General features: G+C 39.7%; 1 protein-coding gene and 1 long non-coding RNA gene across 4 annotated transcripts in view; one reads left to right on the top strand and one right to left on the bottom strand.

Annotated features, from left to right (window-relative positions):
• Positions 1-23,563, bottom strand: part of CPA6 (carboxypeptidase A6) — a 295,184-nt gene that overhangs the window by 1,062 nt on the left and 270,559 nt on the right. Inside the window, exons 9-10 of the mRNA XM_070382835.1 lie at positions 7,101-7,303; positions 2,881-2,965 (exon numbers count right to left, since the gene is read on the bottom strand). Of these exons, the coding sequence (XP_070238936.1) occupies positions 2,881-2,965; positions 7,101-7,303 (288 nt within the window). The remainder of the gene's footprint in view (positions 1-2,880; positions 2,966-7,100; positions 7,304-23,563) is intronic.
• LOC138990755 (uncharacterized) overlaps positions 1-23,563 on the top strand; it is a 147,826-nt gene that overhangs the window by 23,330 nt on the left and 100,933 nt on the right. The window contains exon 1 of one of the 3 annotated variants that reach the window (XR_011466856.1): positions 1,390-1,422. The exons of 1 other annotated variant lie outside the window; for it this stretch is intronic. This is a non-coding gene — a long non-coding RNA (uncharacterized lncRNA). Of the gene's footprint in view, positions 1-1,389; positions 1,423-12,624; positions 12,731-23,563 lie in introns of those variants that run through there. One more of the 3 variants, XR_011466857.1, reaches the window with a different exon arrangement.

Raw genomic sequence — 23,563 nt, 5'->3', positions numbered from 1 at the left:
TCTAGCCCTTTTCTGCTTTTGATTTACTAATTCTCAATTCCGAAGTCCAGTTTTTCCATTTTCGATCTCAATAGGGAGATGGAGAAAATCTGTTGTTGTAAATTCATTCATTCTGAAGTTTTTCTCCATTACCAGTGGTATTATAGGTGCCTTTTTCTAGACCTTCACTTACAGACCCTTCGTCATTCTCTTCTGGCCCCGCCCCTTACTTTATCACTGTTTCCACTCTCATCATCGGTAGTTAACTCAGCACCTCCTCTGCTTCCATCCCACTCTTCACCTTTATCCTAGCTCAGGAAGAAATGCTGCTGTCTTTTACACGTGACATTGTCTAATACTATTTTTTGTTGCCTTCTCTGGTAGTGAGAGGGTCCCTTCTCCAGGACCTTGTTTTGCTAATAGACCACCCCTTCTCTTGCATCCTCATTGACCAAACTGTCCCAGCCCTACTTCCTTAGAGCACTTCCTTCTCAAGATCCCTATGATATATTATCTTCTTTTTCTTCTTTCTTTTGTTTAGCTCTCAAAAGATAATCTATATATGTTGCGTCTACATCCTCAACCACTTTCAATCTGGTTCTTGCCTCTACCAGACTATGAAGCCTTTGTTCTTGAAGGTCACCTCTGACAGCGGGCCTAATCTCCTTTTTTTGTTTTTTCCTTGCTCAGATCACACTTTTAGCCTCTCAGCAGCATTTAACCTAGCTGATAGTCCATTCTGGCAACTCTCTCCTTCTGGCTTCTGTGACCTTACACACTCCAGCTTTCCGGCACAGAACTGAAAGCCCACACTGTGGGCTTGTACTGTGTCCAATCCCAGCACCTTCTGGGATTCTCTGTGCCTCAGTCTTCCTTTTGAAAAAGGGATCATAGTACCTCCTGCATAGAGTTGTTTTGAAAATTAAAGCAATCAGGATGCATTTGGTGTTACTGTTTAGTACCTTTAACCCCAAAGTGCCTAGTATGCAGTTTTTAGCATAACATGTTTTTAGTAATTAACTCATAAATGAATAAATTTTCATAGAAGAATCTTTATATACTTCTTCCTGAAGTTTATATGATCCAGCCTAACATAACACCATTATTTTAAAATTTTGCCTCTCAAATGATACCACTTTTTGATGCCATTTTTGCTAGGACAAGTTAGACAGAATTACATGACGATGACAATCAAATGACTCTGCTGTTTCCAAGGACCCCTTTGCTTCAGTTGGGGCCAGAAGGTAGGCTGCGGCTTCCTTGTCCCTCTGGGTTAGAGTCAGTCACTGGAACTGCAAATAGTAGCCATAGTAGCCGAAGTCAGAGACAATATTTGCCAACCCTTACATCATGGCGATATGACAGCCTCATTTCTATGGTAACAGGTTGCTCTCAGTAAATATAACACTATGACTGTCTTAATACCAAGCTGAAAGGTGAACTGTGAGTAAGGCTTTTTAAAAATTAATGTTTTTAGATTGTTAATATATATTGTATTGGCATTAACTGGTAATGTTAAAAATGTTAAAAATGTTAAAAATACTATATTTCCCCTTTCAAAGTGGCTCTTTTAAAAGACAGTTATAGAAAGGTCAGCAATAGACCAATGATCATTAACTTAAAAAAAATTATTTCTGATACTTAAGATATCACCATTACCAGGATAAACTTATAAACAATGTTAATTAACAAGTCAAGCATTTCTTCTGAAGGCTGAAGAAGTGATTGGTTAGAAATGGATAAATTGGTTATAATGGATAAATTAAAGAAATTGAGAAATCTGCTAGCTCATTGAAAAGTATAATTGAATGTCAATGTCTGTACACCCACATATAATGTACATTATATGATCCACTATATGATCATGGTGAGCTTCTAGAATGATACTAGATATTCAGGAATATATGGTTTCTCACTAGATTTTCTAAATCATATAGTCAATGAATTTTACTTTTAAATTTATTTTCGGCTACACTGGGTCTTTGTACATGGGCTCTCTAGTTGTGGAGAGTGGGGTCTTCTCCTGTGGTGTGTGGACCTCTCATTGTGGTGGCATCTCTCGTGGCTCCCAGGCACTAGGTGCTCAGGCTTCAGTGGTTGGGACACTTGGCCTAGTTGGCCCAAGGCATTTGGGATCTTCCTGGATTAAACCTGTGTCCCTGGCATCGGCAGGCAGATTTTTAACCACTGGGTCACCAGAGAAGTCTGTTAATGAATTGCAGAGTTTGAAAGACTATGGGAAAGGACCTAGTCCCATTCCTCATGCATCAGTCGTGCAAACTGAAGCCCAGGATTATCGTCTTTGTCAGGATTCCATCTAACTAGTGGCAGAATTAAGACTAGAATCCATGTCTCCTGGTTCTATATATGTCCAAGTTATGTCCATACACTGGAAAGAACTTGTTACTCTTTATTTCACATGAAATAGATATTTTAATTACCGTTCAAGAAGAAATTCAGTTGACGGTGTTATGTAAGAAACAGAATGTCATAACAAGAATGGTGAAGGAAAGGGATAAAAAGGAAGCTCTTTCAGAGCTGAAACATTACTTCATTTTCTTCTCAAGGCCCATTACCATTTCACAGGAGTTACACCTGCTTAAGGAGCCCATTTGGGTACTTTGTACTGTCATGAGATCTCAGTTCAACTCTGTAGTCTTTATTATGTGCTTAGCATATTCTCTGTGTAGGATTTATTTGAATTGGGACAGTCATTTCTATCAAGCAGCGTAAAACTAGTCAGACATAAACTTCTGTCTTCCTTGGCTAATTTGGTAGTCAAAAATTTCATTTTGGGGAGTAGGGAACGTATTTTCTCTCTCTCTTTTTTTTAAAGGGAAGTCATTACACAGGATATTGTTTCAAGAGATGATTCCAACACAGCATCCAAAGGAAACTTACACAATGTGCTGGAGGCAGGCCCGTATCGGTACTGTACCCCATGAACTGACCGAAGTGCATTCACAGCCTTATAAGCTGCAGATTCCTATTAATTTAAATGGAGAAATTATATCACATACATCACTGCATTGAAACCTTTAGAAACACCGACATGTTGTCTGAGCATTATCAGTACTCAATTTAGAGAACTCTGGGCACACTGATGAATAGCTGTATTTAATAGTAATATTGTTATTCTTTGTTGCATATTGCATTTTGCAATATGTTTTAGAGCACACTATTTCCCTTAATTTCTACAGTGAGCCAGTGATCAGTAATATTTCCATATAGACAAGGAAAGGAAGGCTCATCAAGGTTCAGTGGTCAGACTGGGGTTACACTGCACAGAATGGTTGGGTTGAAATAAAGACATCTTCCGAGACTGATTTAGTGTTCTGCCCTCTTTATTTCGAACTAGTTCAGAGACAGCATTTCTATAAATTACAAAATGCTCGACAGGGCAGAGCTCATGTCAGTCTTACTCATAGCTACATACACACCATTTAGCAACATGGTTGTATATAACAGATGCTTAATCACTATTTTTAAGAGAAATTAAAAAAACAGATTATTTTAATTAAAATTTTTTTTTTTAGCCACACAGCATGAGAGATCTTAGTTCCCTGACCAGGGATGGAACCTGCGCCCCCTGCAGGGAAAGCATGGAGTCTTTGCCGCTGGGCCATGAGGGAAGTCCCCTTAATCACTATTTCTTGCATGTATGTTGAATAAGCATAGATCTGCAAGAGCATCAAGATAATCTTATCAGTCCTTAAGTACATACTTCAGTGGCTAGGTTCAAGGTAGTTAAAACCCATTTGAATCAGTTCCCAAACCCTTTAATTCAGTGACTGCTCTTGTTCTGTGTGTTTATCCTTCGTGGGAATGGAAACACTTTCAGAATGCTTCCTGACTTCTAAGGTTACACACTCCTCTGGCAGAGCTCAGCCAGGTGTGGCTAAGATGTAGAAATTCTAAGGTGGAACTTCCTACCTATGCCAAAAAGCAGGAAAAATAAATGCCATCAAAATACCTAAAGGTGAATAGCCTAAGATGAACTCAAATGATAAAGACTACCCTGTGAAAACATTTTCAAATGGTGTGAAAGGACTAGTTTCAACAAGGAGTTAGAGACATATTGAGTGACCAGTGAGGGGAAAAGAAGTATGCTGAGACTGGTATATGACTCTCCCATTTCCACTTGCCTGTGAATAATTGAATGCAGCACACTGAAGCACTCTGGGCCACGTGGTGTTGTATGTTGGGCCCGGCTTCAGCCTGCTGTTCTCGCTTACCTCTGGGATGCAGAGAGCAGCATTTGCAGCAAACGCTACACAGGGCTATTTAGGGACCAGGCAGTAGGACCTGACAAACATTTATTATTGATCTTCCTGATGATGACATTCTGTGCGTGGGAGCCAACAGAATAGGAATGTAAACACCATAATGAGGTATCTTTATGGAGAATGTGCAAAGACTTAGCATTTTCTCCAATGGCCTCAGCAATAGTCCATGGCAAGGGCAGATATTTCTACATTTAGAAGATTACTGCATTCTGATATGAGCAGACGTTTTTCCCTTATTATTTCAGATGACTAAACCCAAGGGGGGAAAAAAAAAACTATTGAGAGAAAAAAAAAAAGATAACCACTCTGCCTGTTTTCACAAAACATAGTTTTAGCCTTTTGTGATCACTGGACTTCTGCGACTGGGGTGTATGTTGATAAGAGGTTTAGGCATATTCCTTCCACAGAGTAGAAACTTCATCAAATTTTCTAAGAATTATTTTCCAGGGTGGCATCTATTTAGATGAGTTTAAGTGATTCTTCCTTTCTCCATTGCCTTTTTCCCCCCAGTTGTTCAGAAGGACCCAGGCCTCCTTTATTGGATCTCAGCTAAGTAAGGAGTATATTTGTTCTTTAAATATTTTTATATTTAAAGCAAGTTTGGGGACTTCTCTGGCAATCTGGTGGTTAAGACTCCATGCTCCCAGTGCAGAGGGTACAGGTTCCAACCCCAGTTAAGGAACTAAGATCTCATGTGCCACATGCTGTGGCATAGCATGGCCAAAAATAATAATCATTTTTTAAAAGTTAAAAAAAAAAAGATCTTCATGACCTAAATACGTTAGCAGAACCACAGACTCCTACATATTGATGGAATGCTTTTGAACAAGTTGAACAGAATTGAATGGTTTCTGGTTAACATTCACAGACTATCTAGTTTCTGAGAATTGTAATCTTGGTTTTAGCGATTTAGCTTATCTGCAACCCACGAACAGGATTTCTCAATAGGGTTGCTGCTGACAGTTTGGACTGAATTGCTCTTTGCTGTGGAAGACTGTCCTGTGTAATGTAGGATATTTCATAGCATCCTTGGCCTCTACCCACTAGATGCCAGTAACATCTTCCACCCCTGTGGTGGCAATCAAAAAATGTCCCTAACATTGTCCAGTGTCCCTTGGGAGGAGAGTTCATCACTGGCTGTGAACCACCGATCCAATTTTCATACCATATCCTCTAATCCAAGACAAAAAGAAAGTAATTTAACTGCTGGTGGGAAAATAAATTCAAAATATGGAGACCATTCTCATGTGATAGTTTGAATACATTGCATATTCTATATAATCAGTCGTGAGGATACAAACAGACGCTGTGCCCAGTTTAGAAAGGGATGAACAATTGCCTATAGAAATATTGCAGTACAAGGTGCTAGGCTGCCAGGTCACTAACACCGAAAATGAAAAGCGTCTTTGATCCACTGAGGAGCTGAAGAATAGCACCATCTAGCATCACTCCCACCTTTACAGTATTTCTCAAGAGAGAGAATTTGCTCAGAATTCTTGCACAAAATGCTAAGAACAGAGTTCCTCTTTTGGATAGGAAACAAGCCTTCCCCAGACCACCTTCTGACCACCTCATGTTCCTCATTCCTCCTAGGTCCTGGATATCTAGATCAGGGATTCCTGCAACCCCAAGCAACAGATGCAGGATTTGGAGATTGAGGTATAGGAAGAAAGGGGATGCTTTTATGAAAAAAACTTTTAAGTGTAACATACTTACAGAAGTGTATACAAATTAAATTTATAGCTTGATGAAGGATCACAAGTTGCACACACTCATCCAGTAACCAGCATCCAGACAAAGAACAGAACATCAACAGCAACCCAAAGCCTGCCTATGCCCCCTCCCAATCCCTTCTCCCTCCTTGTTCCTTACTTGTAACACAATCTATTAGCTTGGCCTGGCTTTGAACTTCATTGGCCTCTAGATACTATAGGCTCGGAACCAGACTCATTTACAAGGAATTAATTCCTGTAGTGGATAGCTTGTTGGGTTTCTGAGATGAGGAGAGGAAGGAACTCTGCTCTTTCACTTTCAAGTAATCTCATGCTTGAAAAGCTGTTCATTCTAAGCACCAACTTGTCAGATACATGCCCAGAGACTTAGTAGCATTAAGCGAATAGCACTTATAAATTAAAACTTGCTTTTAATTAATGAGAGTCAGACCATAATTTATGAACAATTATTTACTCAATAAAGTTAATTACACTCCTGCATATGCGACCGAAGCTGTAAAACAATCAAATCTATCCTGACATTTTCTAAATAACATGTGGTAAGAAAGTAAATAGTTTCAAATGATAGCATTTGAGAAGCAGTGTAGCACAGTGGTTAAAAGCAACAACATTGGAGCTAGATTTGGAGTGAATCCTGGGTATGACAGTGAGTAGTGGTGTGTTCTTATTTTAATTATTTAGTATGTTTAGGTTTCAGTTTCCTCATCTGTAAAATGAGGATAATAATAGTTACTGTATGTGATTAAGATCTTTCTTAATGTATATGTTATATATATGTAGCTATATATACTATATAGTTATATATATAGTATAGTATATAGTATATATATAATAGTTACTGTATATATATATATATACTATATATGTACTATATCTATATAACTATATATATGTATAACTATAGTTATACATATACTATATATACTATACTATACTATAGTTATACTATATAACTATATAGTATATATATATAGTATAGTATAGTATATATAGTATAGTGTGTGTATATATATACACAATGCTTGTTGCATCATTACATAGGACCATCTTAGCATTAGAAAAGCATGAAGCCCAACACACATATCCAGCTTCAAGTACTTACCACACAGCTAAAATTGGGGATTGTTGCATACTTGTAAGAATATGGATACAGCAACATCTGAGCATATGCGTGAAAAGATAGGTAAGCTGTGATGTGCTTCCTGTGTTTTCGGAGGAAGTTAGCTACAGCTTTCACTTCCGGCTCAGATTCTGGGAAAGGTCCACAGTATGTATCATCACAAGGATGCATGGAAGCTCCTTCATCTGCAAGTTAGAAAAGAAAATGGGGTGTAGGCACGGGCAGGCAAGAAGCAAGAAACGCAAATAGGCATTGTTAAACTGATTCTTCTGTTGTTTCTGTAAACACATGATATTATTAAGCAGTTCGTCTAACTTGTCATTTACTGAAATTAATACTGAAAAATCCAAGGTGCCTCAGGCCTCCATGTATATAATGGCCGGGCAGCCTGAATAGGAACTGGATGCTGCTTGTTTAGCTAAGCCTGCATAAAACACCCTAAAAGGAGGGCTCCAACAGTTGGAGAACTAATTCTGTATGATCCCCCCAGAGCAGGTAAGGCCTCTTGTTTATATACTCCATGACACTTGCACTTTCCCACTATAACACTCAACCCACTTGTCATAAGGGTCAATAGTTTACTCATTTAATATGCAGTCAATATTTACACTGACCTGGGTACCTGAGATATACTGGAAAACAACATAGGAAGAAATCCCTGCTATAACAGAACCCGCATTCAATCTGGATTCTTTGTTAGACTCTAATGCTCTGTGAAGGCAGGGACTGTGTCTTTCTTTTTGGGCACCTGACAACTAGAACAATAATATGCAAGTGTTCAACAAACAGTTGTTGAATAAGTAAATGTCAGATCAAAAGAAAAGGCTAAACAAAAGGGTTTATAAATGATAGCAAAAAAAAAAAAATAAAGTATGACACTAACTTAAAAAAAAAAGAAAAGGCTAGACATCTGTATAGATGTCTGGTAAGATACAAATATTGATATATTAAGAACAGGGAGGCAAAACAGAAATAATTCCACAGAACACGCCAATTTCTGTTATATTTTTAGATCAGCTATGGTCAAACTGGTTTAATAAAACCCAAGAGAGCTCTCTAGTGATCTTCAGGGTCAGTTCAGTTAAGAAATCCTCAAAAGTAAATTTTAATATTTTTGAATATTTTGAATATTTTGAAATTAAAAGATTATGCAAGTCCATGAAGGAGAGGGAGGAAAATAAGATTTACAGTAATAATCACAGAGGATTAAGGTTCCAAGAAATTTTGGAAATAATGGCATTTTCCATAGTGATTTGCCATTCTGAGTCCTTGCCATCTCTCCTATACCTGGAACGCTGTAACTCTTTCCATAAACAAATGGAAAATGGTTGGTAGGTCTATGACCTAGTCTAGCACTACTGAAAATGAAAAAACTAAGACCAGGCTAATTCTTGAGGACATTATGTCTCATTTATGCCTAAGCAGAGTCAGGATAGGGAACTTAAAGCAATTGTGGTTTTCTTCCTTTGAGTCTAATTTTGGACTCAAAGCCTCGAAAGCAACTGGGATATAGTTGGAACTCAGAACTTAATATAAAAACTATAGCTAATGCTCCAAAAGGAACAGAAAAAACTAGACCTTTGAGCAACACTGATGTAAAGGAGAGATCACAAACTGAGCAACTACTTCCAGAGGGAACAGAAGTAATGAGCTAGAGAAACAAGAGCTCACAACAACCATAATAAATATTCTCAACGGCATATGGGAGGGCACTGGAAACATTAGACAGGGGCAAGAAGTTATAAAAAAGAACCAATAAGATATAATGGAAAAAACTTAACTCATGGGTTGCATGAATGCAATCAATGTGTGAATTGATGAGATGGAGTGGATTTTGAAACATTCCCAGAGGTATTGAGAAGGGAACAAATAATTGTAAAAATGAAAAAAATGTTAAAGGACATGAAAAATAGAATCATCGCCAACATCTGATTAGTAGGGCTTCTAAATGAAAAAAAATCAAGTTAAACATTTGAGGAATTGCTAATTGAAATTTTGCCATGATTAAAGGTTAAATGGTCTTATTGTGTACCAACATGAGAGAGAAAAGGGAAAATATCAACATGATATAGTAAAGTGAAATTTAGGAGCAAGGAATCAATTCCAGAGAGAAAGCAGCAGACCATCTATAGAGGAATGAAATTAGATTCACATCTGACATTTTAAATAGCAGTACTTGTTCAGTCACTAAGTTGTGTTCCAATTCTTTTCGATCCCATGGACTGCAGCATGCCAGGCTTCCCTGTCCTTCACTATCTCCCAGAGTTTGCTTAAATTCACTAACTCATCTCCCCTGAGTTAGTGATGCCATCCAACAATCTCATCCTCTGTCGTCCCCTGTTCCTCCTGCCCTCAGTCTTTCCCAGCATCATGGTATTTTCCAGTGAGTCAGCTGTTCACATCAGGTGGCCAAAGTATTGGAGCTTCAGCATCAGGCCTTCCAGTAAATATTCATGGTTGGTTTCCTTTAGGATTGATTAATCTCCTTGTAGTCCAAGGGACTCTCAAGAGTCTTCACCACCACCATTATTTGAAACCATCAGTTCTTCAGGGCTCAGCTCATCTGACATTTTAAACAGCAAAACTAGAATAATATTTGCAGTTTTTTTGAAACAGGAAATTTGAGTCTAGACTTACAGCTGAATTCATTGAAATGCGAGAGTGAAATAAAGATGTCATAGTTATTGTCACATTTTCATTGGTTATTTTTTCATTTTATATGTGTACTTTTTTCACTTACAGTTTTTAAATTTCATGTATTACATAATTTTAAAGTTTTAAAAAGATTTTAGTTATCATCAGTTTTGTCAGATTGCTTACAAAGATTGTTATTGTTGATATTTTCACAAGCAATGGTCAAGAGCACTATCTCTTCTCTGCCAACAATACCCTGAAAGTGCATCAACTTTTGGTTTTTGCCTTTGATGGCAAAATTTAATTTGCCTTCCTTACTGCAAGTATGTTTGAACATTGATTTATAGGTTGAAATTGGATTGGACATGCCTCTGAATTGGTTAATCTTGTCTTTAGCTCATATTATTGTTGGGCTGTTTATCTTTTTTTGGTTGGTTGGTTTAGTTGCTAAAGTTATCTCCAACTCTTGCAACCCCATGGACCGTAGCCCCCCAGGTTCCCCTGTCCATGGGATTTCCCAGGCAAGAATATTGGAGAGTGTGGCCATTCCCTTCTCCAGGGGATCTTCCCGACCCAGGGAGCAAACCTGTGTCTCCTGCATTGGCAGTGGGGGAATGAGCCACAAGGGAAGCCCTACTCATGTATAAAAGAGCTCTGTATAGATGTTTGTCATCTGCACTGCATTTTATCCTCATATTTATATTTTCCAATTGTTTATGATAGCTTTTTGTAATTTTAGACATCTTAAATTTTATATAATTACTATGTCTTTTTCAATGGCTTTTGGGTTTCCTGTCCTGGTTAAGAATTTTTTCCTATTCTGAGGGATTATAGCTTGTTTATAGGTTTTCTTCTAAGAATGTTGTCATTAAAAAAAAATTATTTTTGGCTGTGCTGGGTCTTTGGTGCTGCGTAAGCTTTTCTGTAGTTGCAGTGCGCAGAGGCTGCTCCCTAGTTGCAGTGCCCAGGTTTCACTGCTGTGGCTTCTCCTGTTGCAGAGCATGGGCTCTCGGCGTGTGGGCTTCAGTAGTATGGCGCGTGTGCTCAGTAGTTGCAGCTCCCGGGCTCTGGAGCACAGGCGCAATAGAGGCGGCGCATGCGCTTAGTTGCTCAAGAGCATGTGGGATTTTCCCGTGTCAGGGATCAAGCCTATGTCTCCTGCATTAGTAGATGGATTCTTTGCCACTGAGCTACCAGGGAAACCTCAAGAATGTTATCATTTTATTTTATCGTTTTTCCATCTAAGTCTTTAATCCTTTTGGATTTATTTTTATACATATGTAACATACAGCTTTGTCTTCAGTTTTTCTATATTGATAGATAATTCATTCAGCATAATTTATTAAATATTCTACCATTTTCCCACTGAATTGAAACACCACCTTGGTCATATATTAAAATCTCTTGCATTTGTTCATCTATTCCTGGATTCTCTGTTCTGCTGTTCTATTAGTCTCTTTCCATATTGTCACCCTATTAGTCTATAGCAGCATTAAGATATGTGCTGATATCAGACAAGTTCCCTTACTGTTATTCTTTTTTTCAGTGTTTTTTAGGGTCTATTTGCTTTCCATATAGATTTAATGATCATTTTATCAGTCTCCCAAAACATAAATGAAAAACCCTGTTGAGACTCTAATTGGAATTGCACTAAATTTATACTGATTTTTTGAGGATATTATAATACTGAGTCACCCAATCCAAGGACATGTTACACCATTCCATTTGCTCAGATGGTGTTTTATGTTCATCATCAATATTTTATCACTCTTTTCTTCAGTATATCTTCTTTATTGTTATTATTACTATGAATTGGTAACTATTTCTTTTTAAAAATGTTTACACAATTTTAATGGTTACCTTTCATTTACAGTTATTATTAAATATTGCCATATTCCCCATGTTGTACAGTATATCCCTGAATTTATCTTACACCTAATGGTTTGTACCTTCCATTCCCTCATCCCATAACTGCCCCTCCATCCTCCTCCTAGTAACTATGCTTGTTCTCTATGAGTCTGCTTCTGTTTTTGTTATATTCATTAATTTGTTGTATTTTTATTTTACACGTATAAGTGGTATCATTCAATCTTCCTACTTCTGTATGACTTATTTAACGTAGCATAATGTCCTCTAAGTCCACGCATGTTGCTGAAAATGGCAAAATTTCATTATTTTTATGACTGAGCAGTATTCCAATGCATATGTATATCACATCTTCATCCATTCATCTGTTGATGGATACTTACATTGCTTCCATATTTTGGCAGTTATAAATAATGCTGCTCTGAACATTGGAGTGCATTCCTTCTTGAATAAGTGTTTTTTGTTTTTGATATGTACCCAGGAGTGAAATTGCTGGGTCATATGGTAATACTGTTTTTAGTTTTTTGAGAAACCATACTGTTTTCCCTAGTGGCTACCATTGGTAGCTATTTTCCAAATGGTCCTCTAAGAGTGTGGTGGTAGCAGTCACTTCATGATACCATGAGAACTCCTCCCATTCTCCCCCTTCCTGTCCTCTACCAGATCCATCAGATCTAACTAGGAATTAGTTGTCCAAACCATATGTTTAAACTTCATTTTGGAGCCTTCTGTGCTGTCAAAATAAAAAAAATGTGGCCCATTAAACAAATTTTATATTAAATATATATGTTATTTACATATATAAATAGTGTTTTCTGATAACTGTATCCTTAGATAATATCATAATTGGGATAATGAGTGACAGCTCAACTGACATTTCTTTAGAAAATCAGACCCTCTTCTAAATAACATTCTAAGTTGCTAAAGATAAATTACTGGCTTTGTTCAAACTGTCAAGAAAGAAGGCCCATAATTCTTTAGTATTCTCATTTTCCATTCTTTCTATAGATTGTGAAGTATTTCTAAGCCATTCCTGAATCTGTAGAAGCTAGAGATCTACTTGTTTTTCAGCTAATAGTGGGTAAGGATTGCCGTCTTCTATCCTTTATAAGGTAAGAAAAACCAAACAATGATTTTCTTTTTCAAGAAATAAAATTCTTCTGAGTAGCAAGAGGGATAAATACATTGTACTGAAGACAGAGCCAGTGCTATTATTCCTTTCTGGAATGGGGAGCATTTATGGCTAGATTGAGATAAGAATGGTGAGAGTCTTGTGTCCCTGGCTATGTGGCCACAGGGAGACACTATTCTTGACCTGAAGCACTTGCTTTCCCACATCTTCACTAAATCTTCTCTGGGTATATCTGAGGTTTTTGTAACATCGCTTACTAACATAGGTGCTACAGATCTAACACAGGATGGGAAGAACAGCAGGGTTTGGAATATAGAATAATTCTACAGATGACTATGTCTGGCTGTAAATTCAGTAGCATAAATGTTGTACTGTAGTTATTTATTTTTATAGACTCTACCACTTCTGTAGAGGGTGAACTCCTCTAGGACAGAAGTCATGCCTTATTATTCCCAGTACTTAGCAAAGTGGACACCTTTGCTCCACTCTAATTGTTGTTGAATGAATAAGCTGAGCTGACCCTCCTCATGGGGGGTGCTTATATCTTGGACTATTTCATTGAATCCAGGTTTTTGCTTAGACAACAACAGTTCATCTCCATGGAAGGCTGAGGACTCACCAGGGCAACACCACCACCACCACCACCACCAAACTACCTTCAAGAAGCCTGTTGGCCTATGAAAACACTCTATTACCTAAGCATTTCTTGAATAATTTCAAATCCGAAATTCTGAGCTTTCCCAAGATTGCTATTGCTAAGTCACTTCAGTCATGTCCGACTCTGTGTGACCCCATAGACGACAGCCCACCAGGCTCCCCTGTCCCTGGGATTCTCCAGGCAAGAGCACTGGAGTGGGTTGCCATTTCCTTCTCCAATGCATGAAAGTGAAAAGTGAAAGTGAAGTCGCTCAGTCATGTCTGACCCTCAGCGACCCCATGGACTGCAGCCTTCTAGGCTCCTCCATCCATGGTATTTTCCAGGCAAGAGTACTGGAGTGGGGTGCCATTGCCTTCTCCATTCCCAAGATTATACCTTAATAAATGTTTAGCAAGGAAATGGGATACTTCAAAACTTCTTCTCTATGGTGATGATCCCCAATTGTTTACGCATGTAGATGCAAATCCTCCCTTGCCCCTAACACAAGCTATCCTGAGTGATAGTTTCATGAGTGAGCTTTTAACAGGTCATAGCCAAAAAGGGCCATTAAGTTTCCTCTTAGACTGCATAAAAGCTGTGACAGTGTGCTGATACGTTTCTTTCAGAGGATGGATGGAGAGATATTCGTAACTGGAGGGGAGTGTTTACAACAGGAAGGCATTTTTTTTTCCTTTAGCCTCAGACTTTATTGTTTGAATATTTGCGACTGTTATTCTATACACAAATGTTAATTTCTTATAAAACTGTGTATTCTGTATTGCTTGGTCACCTCACTCTCCATTTTATGCCACATTTCCATCAAGAACTATTTCCTCAAGGAACGTGCAGAGAGAGCAGAGGGGTGTGGAGGGTGGACAGGGCCAGAAAAGGTATAGGCTGGCCAGCGAAGCAGGAAAACGGTCCATGGCTTAAGAAGGACCAGGTGATCCTTCAGGAGACCAGAAGCCTTACCTGGCTTCTCACAGAGCTTGAAATATTTTCCTCCCTTGGCTTCTGATACACTCTCCTCCTTTTTCCCATCTCTACTATTTTTTTCCATTTATTAATATCTTTATTGGAGTATAATTGCTTTACAATGTTGTGTTAGTTTCTGCTATACAACAGCATGCGCCAGCTATGCGTGTACATATATCCCCTCCCTGCTGAACCTCCCTCCCCTTCTCCCTGACATTCTCCTCTTATATTTTTCTTCCAACAACTATATTATTTCCTTCTCAGCCCTCTTTATGGGTTTGTCTTCCTCTTTTAGTCCTTGAAAGAGAAGTACCCAGGTGTTCTGCCCTTAGTCCATTTTCTCCAATAATCTCTCTTCAATGACGATGTCTTCTTCAGCTCCTGCTTATGTATTGATAGTTTCATTCATTTAGTTCTATGCACCTCAAACTAGGATGGGTCAGTGAACAAAATCAAGTTTTCTGCCAAATAGAATTTACATTTTAACGGTGGCAGTGACAGTGATGGGGAGAACAACACAGTGACTAAGTAATTGCACTGTGTAGTAGAAATGGAACAGAGAAAAGGCAGAGAGGAAAAGAAAGATCAGGAGTTCTGGGGATGTGAGTTGCGATTACAAAGATGGCACTGAGAGTTATTCTTAGTAGCTGAAGTTGAGCATTCTTGAAGAACACAGGGAGTCAGCCACTGCACCTGGGGAAGAGTGTTTTGGGTAGAGGTAACAGCCAATGTGATGGCTCCACAGCAGGCCTGGTGTGTGCCTGGCCAATGTGGATGGAGCCAAGTGTCGAGAGTGGGGTAGAAATCGATGAGATCAGACAGTCAACAGGGGACCAGGTCATGTGAAGTTTTTTTTTTTTGATTTTTATATTGGAGTACAGTTGCTTCACAACATTGTGTTAATTTCTGCTGTGCAGCAAAGTGGATCAATTATATGTATACATATATCCCCTCTTCCTTGGGTTTCCTTCCCATTTGGGTCACCACAGAGCACTGAGTAGAGTTCCCTGGGCTATACAGTAGGTTCTCATTAGTTATCTGTTTTATACACAGTAGCGTATATATGTTGATCCCAATCTCCCAACCATACCCCCTCTTTGGTACCCATATATTAGAGTCTGTGTGTCTGTTTCTGCTTTGCAAGTAAGTCAGAAGGAGACAAAAAAATACTGTATATTAATACATATACGTGGAATCTAGAAAAATGGTATATGTGTGTGTTTGTCTTAGTCGCTCATTCGTGTCCGACTCTTACCCCAAAAAATTAGAGTGAAAAAAATGACGAGGAAACCAGTGGGTTAGGAAGAGTTTTATATTATGGAGGTCAAGTGAAGCTAAATGTTTTGAAAAATAAAGCATGATTCACGTGGTCAAAGCAGCTTAGAAACTAAGTAAGGTGAGATCAAGACGTGACCATTGTATTTAGCAATGTGGGATTTGATTAGAGTATAATACATTGTGCAGTGACTTTATATAGTATAATATTATGTGTAGAGACTAGGAGAGGATGAGACTCTGCTAAAAAGGAACAAAGGCATGGGGCAGTAGCTGGTGGAAGAAGGGGAGACAGGATTTTTTCAGATGAGAGGAATAATGGCATGCTTTCATGCTGATGGGGGAAAGCCCAGTAGAGAACCAAACACACCAGCAAACCAGACAAACAGACAACAAAACAATAGAGATGGGAAAATTCCTGGAGCAATATTCTTGAGTAGGAAATATCTAGTTCAAGTCAATGTCTTGAATCTCTATCTCAAGCTTTCTGCATGTCTCCACCGGCTGGTCTCAGAGGCACTGGAAGCTCAAGCTGTCCTTGGATGAAATCATCTCTGTCTTTCCTACCCACCAAAGTGACCTCGTGCAATGTTTCTTAACCTATATTTCCCTCATTCATCAAGTGGCTCAAGTCAGAAACTTAGATGGAGAGACCCTGAAAGTTGCCCTCTTTCTAATCCCTCCATCCTGTTGGAGAGGAAATTCAGTCGATCCCATCTGTTCCACCTCTATGTGACTCCTACGAGCAAAGTGCAGACCCTCAGCATTATTCCCCTGCATTACCACAATAGTTCGTTGCCTTCAGTCTGGCTTGCCTTGAGTTCAGCCTTCTCAACAATGTCATTGTAATCTTCTAAAAACGTAAAACTGATCTTATTGCTCTGCTGCTTAAAAGCCCTTCAGTGGCTGCCTTCTAGATAAAGTTCTAAAGTCTTTGAGTGGGTGCTAAGTCACTTCAGTCGTGTCTGACTCTGTGCACCCCCATGGACCATAGCCCGCCAGGCTCCTCTGTCCATGCGATTCTCCAGGCAAGAATACTGGAGTGGCTTGCCATGCCCTCCTCCAGGGGATCTTCCTGACCCAGGGATGGAACCTGCGTCTCTTACATCTCCTGCATTGGCAGGTGGGTTCTTTACCACTAGCACCACCTGGGAGGGCTTTACTACGGCTTAAAGGCCATAGAGGTAGTGTGGTCAAGTGTCTGAAAATAGTAGAGAAAGGCATTACAGTCCATCTTGTTGTGTGTTTTTCTGTCTTAAAAAAAAAATGAATTTATGGGACTTGCCTGGGAGTCCTGTGGTTAAGACTCAGCACTTCCACTGCAGGGGGCATGGGTTCAATCCCTGGAAGGGGAACTAAGATCCCATATGCTGAGAGGCATGGCCAAAAATAAAAAAACCAAAACCCAGTTGGTGATTTGTATCCTGTTGCTATACAGAGAGCACTGTGATTGGTATTTAACCATTTACCAGATGATGTCATGGACCTTCTGTAGTTCTATAATAGTTTCAAGGTTACATAGTTCCCCCGTTTTTGGAATTCAGAATGTCAGAGGGTTATGCTTTCTCCTTCTGACCAGATACCTATGGGATAAGGCCCTTCATGATCTGTTCTGTTGATTTGCTTGAAATTTTAGGTTCTACCAGTCTGTCTTAAACATTCTACTTCTACTTTTAATACACTACACTCTTCACTACACTATTGGTCATTTTCCTGATATTCCACACACCTTTGTCTCATGACTTTGTACGTGCTGTTCCCTTGTCTGATGCATCTCTGTTCTTCCCAGTCTGATTTTACTTGTTCTTCAGATACCACTTCTTCTTGGCATCTTTTCCAGTGGCCCCCAGGCTGGGTTAGGTGCCTGTACTTTGTATGCCTGTAACACCCTTTATCTGCATTTGTCATAAAACTTAGTGCCTATGTTAAAATGTATGCAAACCCATTTCCCTACTCGATTAGGCAAAGCAGAGTGCTTGACCAATGTTGGGTGCAAAATAAACTCAAAAGCATTTTATTTCATAATTATCATATATAAGCTAAATGGTATAATATGGAGAAGGATTATCCCTCAATTTAATGCTGTTTGCCTGAGAAACACATTAGACACTGGAGTATTCTATAGCACTTTATGGTTTAATTTTATTGATTGGCATCCTGCCAAGGTTATTTACCACAGATTACGTATTGATTCAGCAGCAAAATGGGATATCACATTGAGAATGCTTTCTGCCAGTGTATCTCTAATTTTTTGCCTTACTCATTTGTCTTTAAAAATAAAATCAGAATCCTGAATAGTGGGGCTTCTAAGATGGAAATAAATTAATTCAGGTGCAAAGAAAACCACTAAAACAATCTAATTTTATTTATAGCCTTTTGGGGCACTATCCAGGCTTTACTAAAATGTGAAGAAACAGCTCACAAATATTATTGAACAGAAAGTCCCCGGCGGATTTTAAGTAACCATGTTGGATATACAATTTGAAGAGTCCTGTCCAAACCTAGCCTCAATTACACAGATTCTGATCAGAAATAGCTGCTGTACTCCAGAAGATCAAGATAGCAGAAAGCTAAAGTACCAGGACACATTTCAAAGAAACAACACCATAAAAGAATTCCATAGCCAGGAAACAATGATAAAACAGGCTTCTGAGGGAGAGGAACAAGAATCATCTAAGCCATCACTCTAGGTTTTAGGAGCATGAGAATGTACAGGTTATTAGTTTTCTCTCAGTTTATGGGAGCCAATATATTGTTTCTGAAGCTGAAACAACAGTCTCTTTCCCATCTTTACATGCAGAACAACTGCAGAATATATAACAGGATCTCTGCAGTGCAGAGTGGGGAGATGGTAGTCTCGCCAAAAAAGCAGCAGACATCTCTGTTCTGAATGCTTCAGCAGTTTAACTTCCACACCATAGATCACCTCTTTCATTTCTGAGGAATGAGATGCAAAACTCTACAAGGACCTCGTAAATCTAGGCAGAAGACAGTGTGTGCACATATAAGGAAACGAGAGGAGAAGACAACGTAGGATATAACAGTCATAAAGTGCGCGGTGCAGGCTGAGTGCATAGGAGCACAGAGGGAGGAGAGAGAGCGCGGGAGACCAGGGAAGGCCCACTGAGGCTGTAATAGCGAAGAAACTCAAGGGACTCAAGACAGATGAAACTTGAAAAGATACTACTTTACTGGGGAAAAAAAAAAAGACAAAAAATAAATTCTGTTGTTTCTATGAACCTTAGTCCTTGTGGATGGTAAAATGAGGTGGAAGGTAGTCTTTAGAGAAGAAATGGAGAAGGAACTGATACTAGAAGCAGCAATGGGCTGAAAATCACAAGACCGGGCTTGGTCAGAGCTGTCCTAATGAGCTCAGTGAACAGGCGTGTCACTGCTCTGGCTTCACTGGTCCTGGGTGGATTAGGGACCGAATTAGTGATTCTTATGTGCTGCTGTGATGTAACTGAAAGTGGGGTCTGGCTGCTCACTGCTCAAAAGCCAATAAAGAGGCCAGGTTGGTACAAAGTTTGCTGTATTTTAGATGCCAACAAACTTTCCACTTTGGAGGCTGGGGGAGTGAGGGAGAAGGCAGATGCCTGTCCAAAGGCTGACTCTGTTCACCCCCAACCAGTGGGCAAGAGTTTTTATAGACAGAGGGAGGAGGCTTGGTTACATGCAGAAACAGCACAGTCATCTCTGACAAGCATTTTGAAATTGGTCATCAGTGGTCTGACCAGCGCCATGATGATTGTTTTAAGTACAGTTAATCTTCAGTTCCAGGGTTTGTTTGTTTCCATTTCTTTGAGGCTGGTTCTCAGAATTATGGGAGCTTATGTCATGCTTATAGTCTGGCCTTCAAGTACTGCAATAGTTAACTTCCACCTTGTGGGGGTTTCAGTATCTATAAGACAGATCACAAGATATAGCTCAGAATATTATTAGTAGCTCTTGAGAAGGAACTAAATGTCCTTGACTATGCTTAGTGACTGTTCAGACACTGAGTCGTGTCCAACTCTTTGCAACCCCATGGACTGCAGCACACCAGGCCTCCCTGTCCTCTACTATCTCCCAGGGTTTGCTCAAGTTCATGTCCATTAAGTCAGTGATGCTATCTTTAGCTTAGTGACTAAATTATTATTATTTAGTTTGGTTGCCTGTTTTCCTTTGTTTCTGCGTTTTCTTACTTCTGTGATTCAACTTATCCTTTGGTTAAAGTTTTTTTTTTCACAGACCAAAGGCAGACTGAGGACACAAAGGGGTGGGGGAAGAGGGGCCAGGACCATAGGATCCTGCTCTATTTCTGTGACAATGTGTTGCTATCAGTCCTGGGGTTTGTCTGACAGTAGCTGGTTCTCACATTACAAAATTGTTGAACTAAAAGAATTGGTTTATTTATCCTGATAAATAACTCAATTTATTCTAACATAAGCTTGTAATGGGGGAGAAAAAAGGTCAATTAGAACATGTGTGTTGGAATGAACCAAAAGGAGTGTGCCCCTCTTTTCAGCTGGGCATGTAGCAGTGGAAAAAATAAACTGAGAACTATTGGATGAGAAAGATCGCTGTGACTCTTCACAGCATTCATAGTTTAGGGCAGGGGTCTCCAACCTCTGGGATCTAATGACTGATGATCTGAGGTGGAGCTGATGTAATGATAAAAGAAATAAAGTGGACAATACATGTAATGGGCTTGAATCATCCCCAAACCACCCCTGATGCCCCCAGTCCTTGGAAAAATTGTCTTCTATGAAACTGGTCCCTAATGCCAAAAAGGTTGGGGACTGTTAGTTGCAGATTCCAGGCCAGATGAAAAAAAATTCAGTATAATTACATGCTTATTTTTCTTTAACATCCGTAGATTATGTTCTAAGGATATGAGGATAAAACTTACTAACACAAGTAATGTAAATTGATTTCTGTTTGCAAGCACATTGTTTAATTCTCAGATTAGAAATACTTTTCTTCAATAAACACTTCCCTCCTTGCCTAAGGTCCTCCAACCCCTTTCCAAATCTGCTTCTCTTCTTGTATTACAGATTTTCATTTGTGGCACCTGATTGCCCAAACCAGAAATCATTTATTGTATCCAGCAGTGTGCAAAGGGCTGTTGGTGCCATCTTAATTTCCCACCAATACACCCAACCCAACTACTATGGTTTCAATCAAACTTTCCAGAATTATTGGAGGGGTTCCCTGATTCCAGGCTCTTCTTCTGCATCCTCAGAAGTTCCAAGTTAATCTTACTAAAATTCAAATCTTACCACATAGTTCCTTTGCTTAAAACTCACCACAGCCTTTAGGAGAAAGGGGCTGGTTGAGAGGCTTTTCTTCTATGCCCCTTGTGGTACGCTGAATAATGACCACCAAAGATTGCCAGGTTCTAGCCCATGGAATCTGTCAGTTTCCCCAAATGGAAAAGGGCCTCTGCAGATGTGATACACTGAGGAGTCTGACACGGGGGTGATTATCCTGGATTATCTGGGTAGGCCCTAATGTAATCACAAGTATCCTCTAAGAGTGAAATTTGATTAAAGACAGAGGGCATGTGACAGCAGAAGAAAGCCGAGTCAGAGAAGATGCTATGGTGCTGGCTTTGAAGGGGAAGGAAGAGGTCACAAGGAATACAAGAGGCCACTAGAAGCTGGAAAAAGCAAGGAAGTGTTTTCCTCTATAGTCTCCTGCAGGAATGGGGGCTTAGCACACCTTTAGCCTGGTGAAATCTGGCCTCCAGAACTGTAAGAAAGTAAATTTGTTTTGTTTTAGCTACTCAGTTTGTGGCAATTTGTTAGAGCAGACACTAAATGAAGTGAAGTGAAGTCGCTCAGTCGTGTCCAACTCTTTGCGACCCCATGGACACCAGGCTCCTCCGTCCATGGGATTTTCTAGGCAAGAGTACAGGAGTGGGTTGCCATTTCCTTCTCCAGGGAACTTCCTGACCCAGGGATCGAACCCAGGTCTCCCACATTGTAGACAGACGCTTTACCGTCTGAGCCACCAGGGAAGTCAATAGGACACAAATACACTCTTATAATCATCCTTTATTTATCCCTAAATAGCATTTATCATAGTTTAATTTAATTTTATTTTCACTTAACTGTCAGTCTTTTTTTATACTCCATTTATTTTTATTATAAAATATTGGCCATATTCCCTGTGTTGCACAATATATCCTTGTAGCTTATTTCATACAGTATAGTTTGCACCTCTTAATCCTCTATTCCTATATTGTCCCGCCCCACTTCCCTTTTCCCACTGATAACCCTAGTTTGTTCTTTACATTTCCTTTATCCATTCATCTCTTGTTGGACACTTGGGTTGCCTTCATATCTCAGCAATTATAAATAACATTGCTGTAAATATTGGGGTGCATGTATTGTTTCAAATTAGGGTTTTTGTTTTTTTCAGATATATACGTAGGGATGGAATTTCGGGGTTCTATGTTAGTCCGGAGAAGGCAATGGAACCCCACTCCAGTACTCTTGCCTGGAAAATCCCATGGACGGAGGAGTCTGGTAGGCTGCAGTCCATGGGGTCATTAAGAGTCGGAGACGACTGAACGACTTCACTTTCACTTTTCACTTTCATGCATTGGAGAAGGAAATGGCAACCCACTCCAGTGTTCTTTCCTGGAGAATCCCAGGGACGGGGGAGCCTGGTGGGTGCCGTCTCTGGGGTCGCACAGAGTCGGACACGACTGAAGGGACTTAGCAGCAGCAGCAGCATGTTAGTTCTACTTTTAGTTTTCTGAGAAACCTTCATAGTATTTTCCATGGAGGCAGCACCGATTTACATTCCCACCAACTATGTATAAAGGTTCCTTTTTCTCCACATCCTCCTCAACGTTTATTATTTTGGTTCTTTTTGATGATGGCCATTTTGACAGGTGTGAGGTAATATGTCGTTGTGATTTTGATTTGCATTTCTCTGATGATTAGTGATGCTGAGTGTCTGTTCATGTACCTGTTGACCATCTCTATGTCTTCTCTGGCAAATGCCTACTCAGATATTCTGCCCATTTTAATATGGTTGTTGGTTTTTTGATGTTGAGTTGTATGAGCTATTTATATATTTTGGATAAAATTAATCACTATTGGCCATATAATTTGCAAATATCTTCTCCTATTCAGTAGGTTGTCTTTTCATTTTGCAGATGGTTTCCTTTGCTGTGCAAAAGCTTTTAAGTTTAATTAAGTTCTATTTTTTATTTTTGATTTTTATTACTTCTGCTTTAGGAGACAGATACAAAAAATGTATTGCTACTATTTATGTCAAGCAGAGACATTACTTTGCCAACAAAGGTTCGTCTAGTCAAGGCTATGGTTTTTCCTGTGGTCATGTATTGATGTGAGAATTGGACTGTGAAGAAGGCTGAGTGCCAAAGAATTGATGCTTTTGAACTGTGGTGTTGGAGAAGACTCTTGAGAGTGCCTTGGACTGCAAGGAGATCCAGCCAGTCCATTCTGAAGGAGATCAGCCCTGGGATTTCTTTGGAAGGAATGATGGTAAAGCTGAAACTCCAGTACTTTGGCCGCCTCATGTGAAGAGTTGACTCATTGGAAAAGACTCTGATGCTGGGAGGGATTGGGGGCAGGAGGAGAAGGGGATGACAGAGGATGAGATGGCTGGATGGCATCACTGACTCGATGGACGTGAGTCTGAGTGAACTCTGGGAGTTGGTGATGGACAGGGAGGCCTGGCGTGCTGCGATTCATGGGGTCTCAAAGAGTCGGACACGACTGAGCGACTGATCTGATCTGATCTGATGTCAAAGAGTGTTCTGCCTATGTTTTCCTCTAGGAGTTTTATGTATGCTCAGTTGCTCCCATGGACTGTAGCCTGCCATGCTCCTCTGTCCATGGGATGTTCCAGGCAAGAATACTACAGTGGGTTGCCATTTCCTCTTCCAGAGGATCTTCCTGACTCAGG

Source organism: Bos mutus, chromosome 14 (genome assembly GCF_027580195.1).
Source record: "Bos mutus isolate GX-2022 chromosome 14, NWIPB_WYAK_1.1, whole genome shotgun sequence".
Classification (NCBI taxonomy): Eukaryota; Metazoa; Chordata; class Mammalia; order Artiodactyla; family Bovidae; genus Bos; species Bos mutus.
This window is presented reverse-complemented; position numbering and strand designations above follow the sequence as displayed.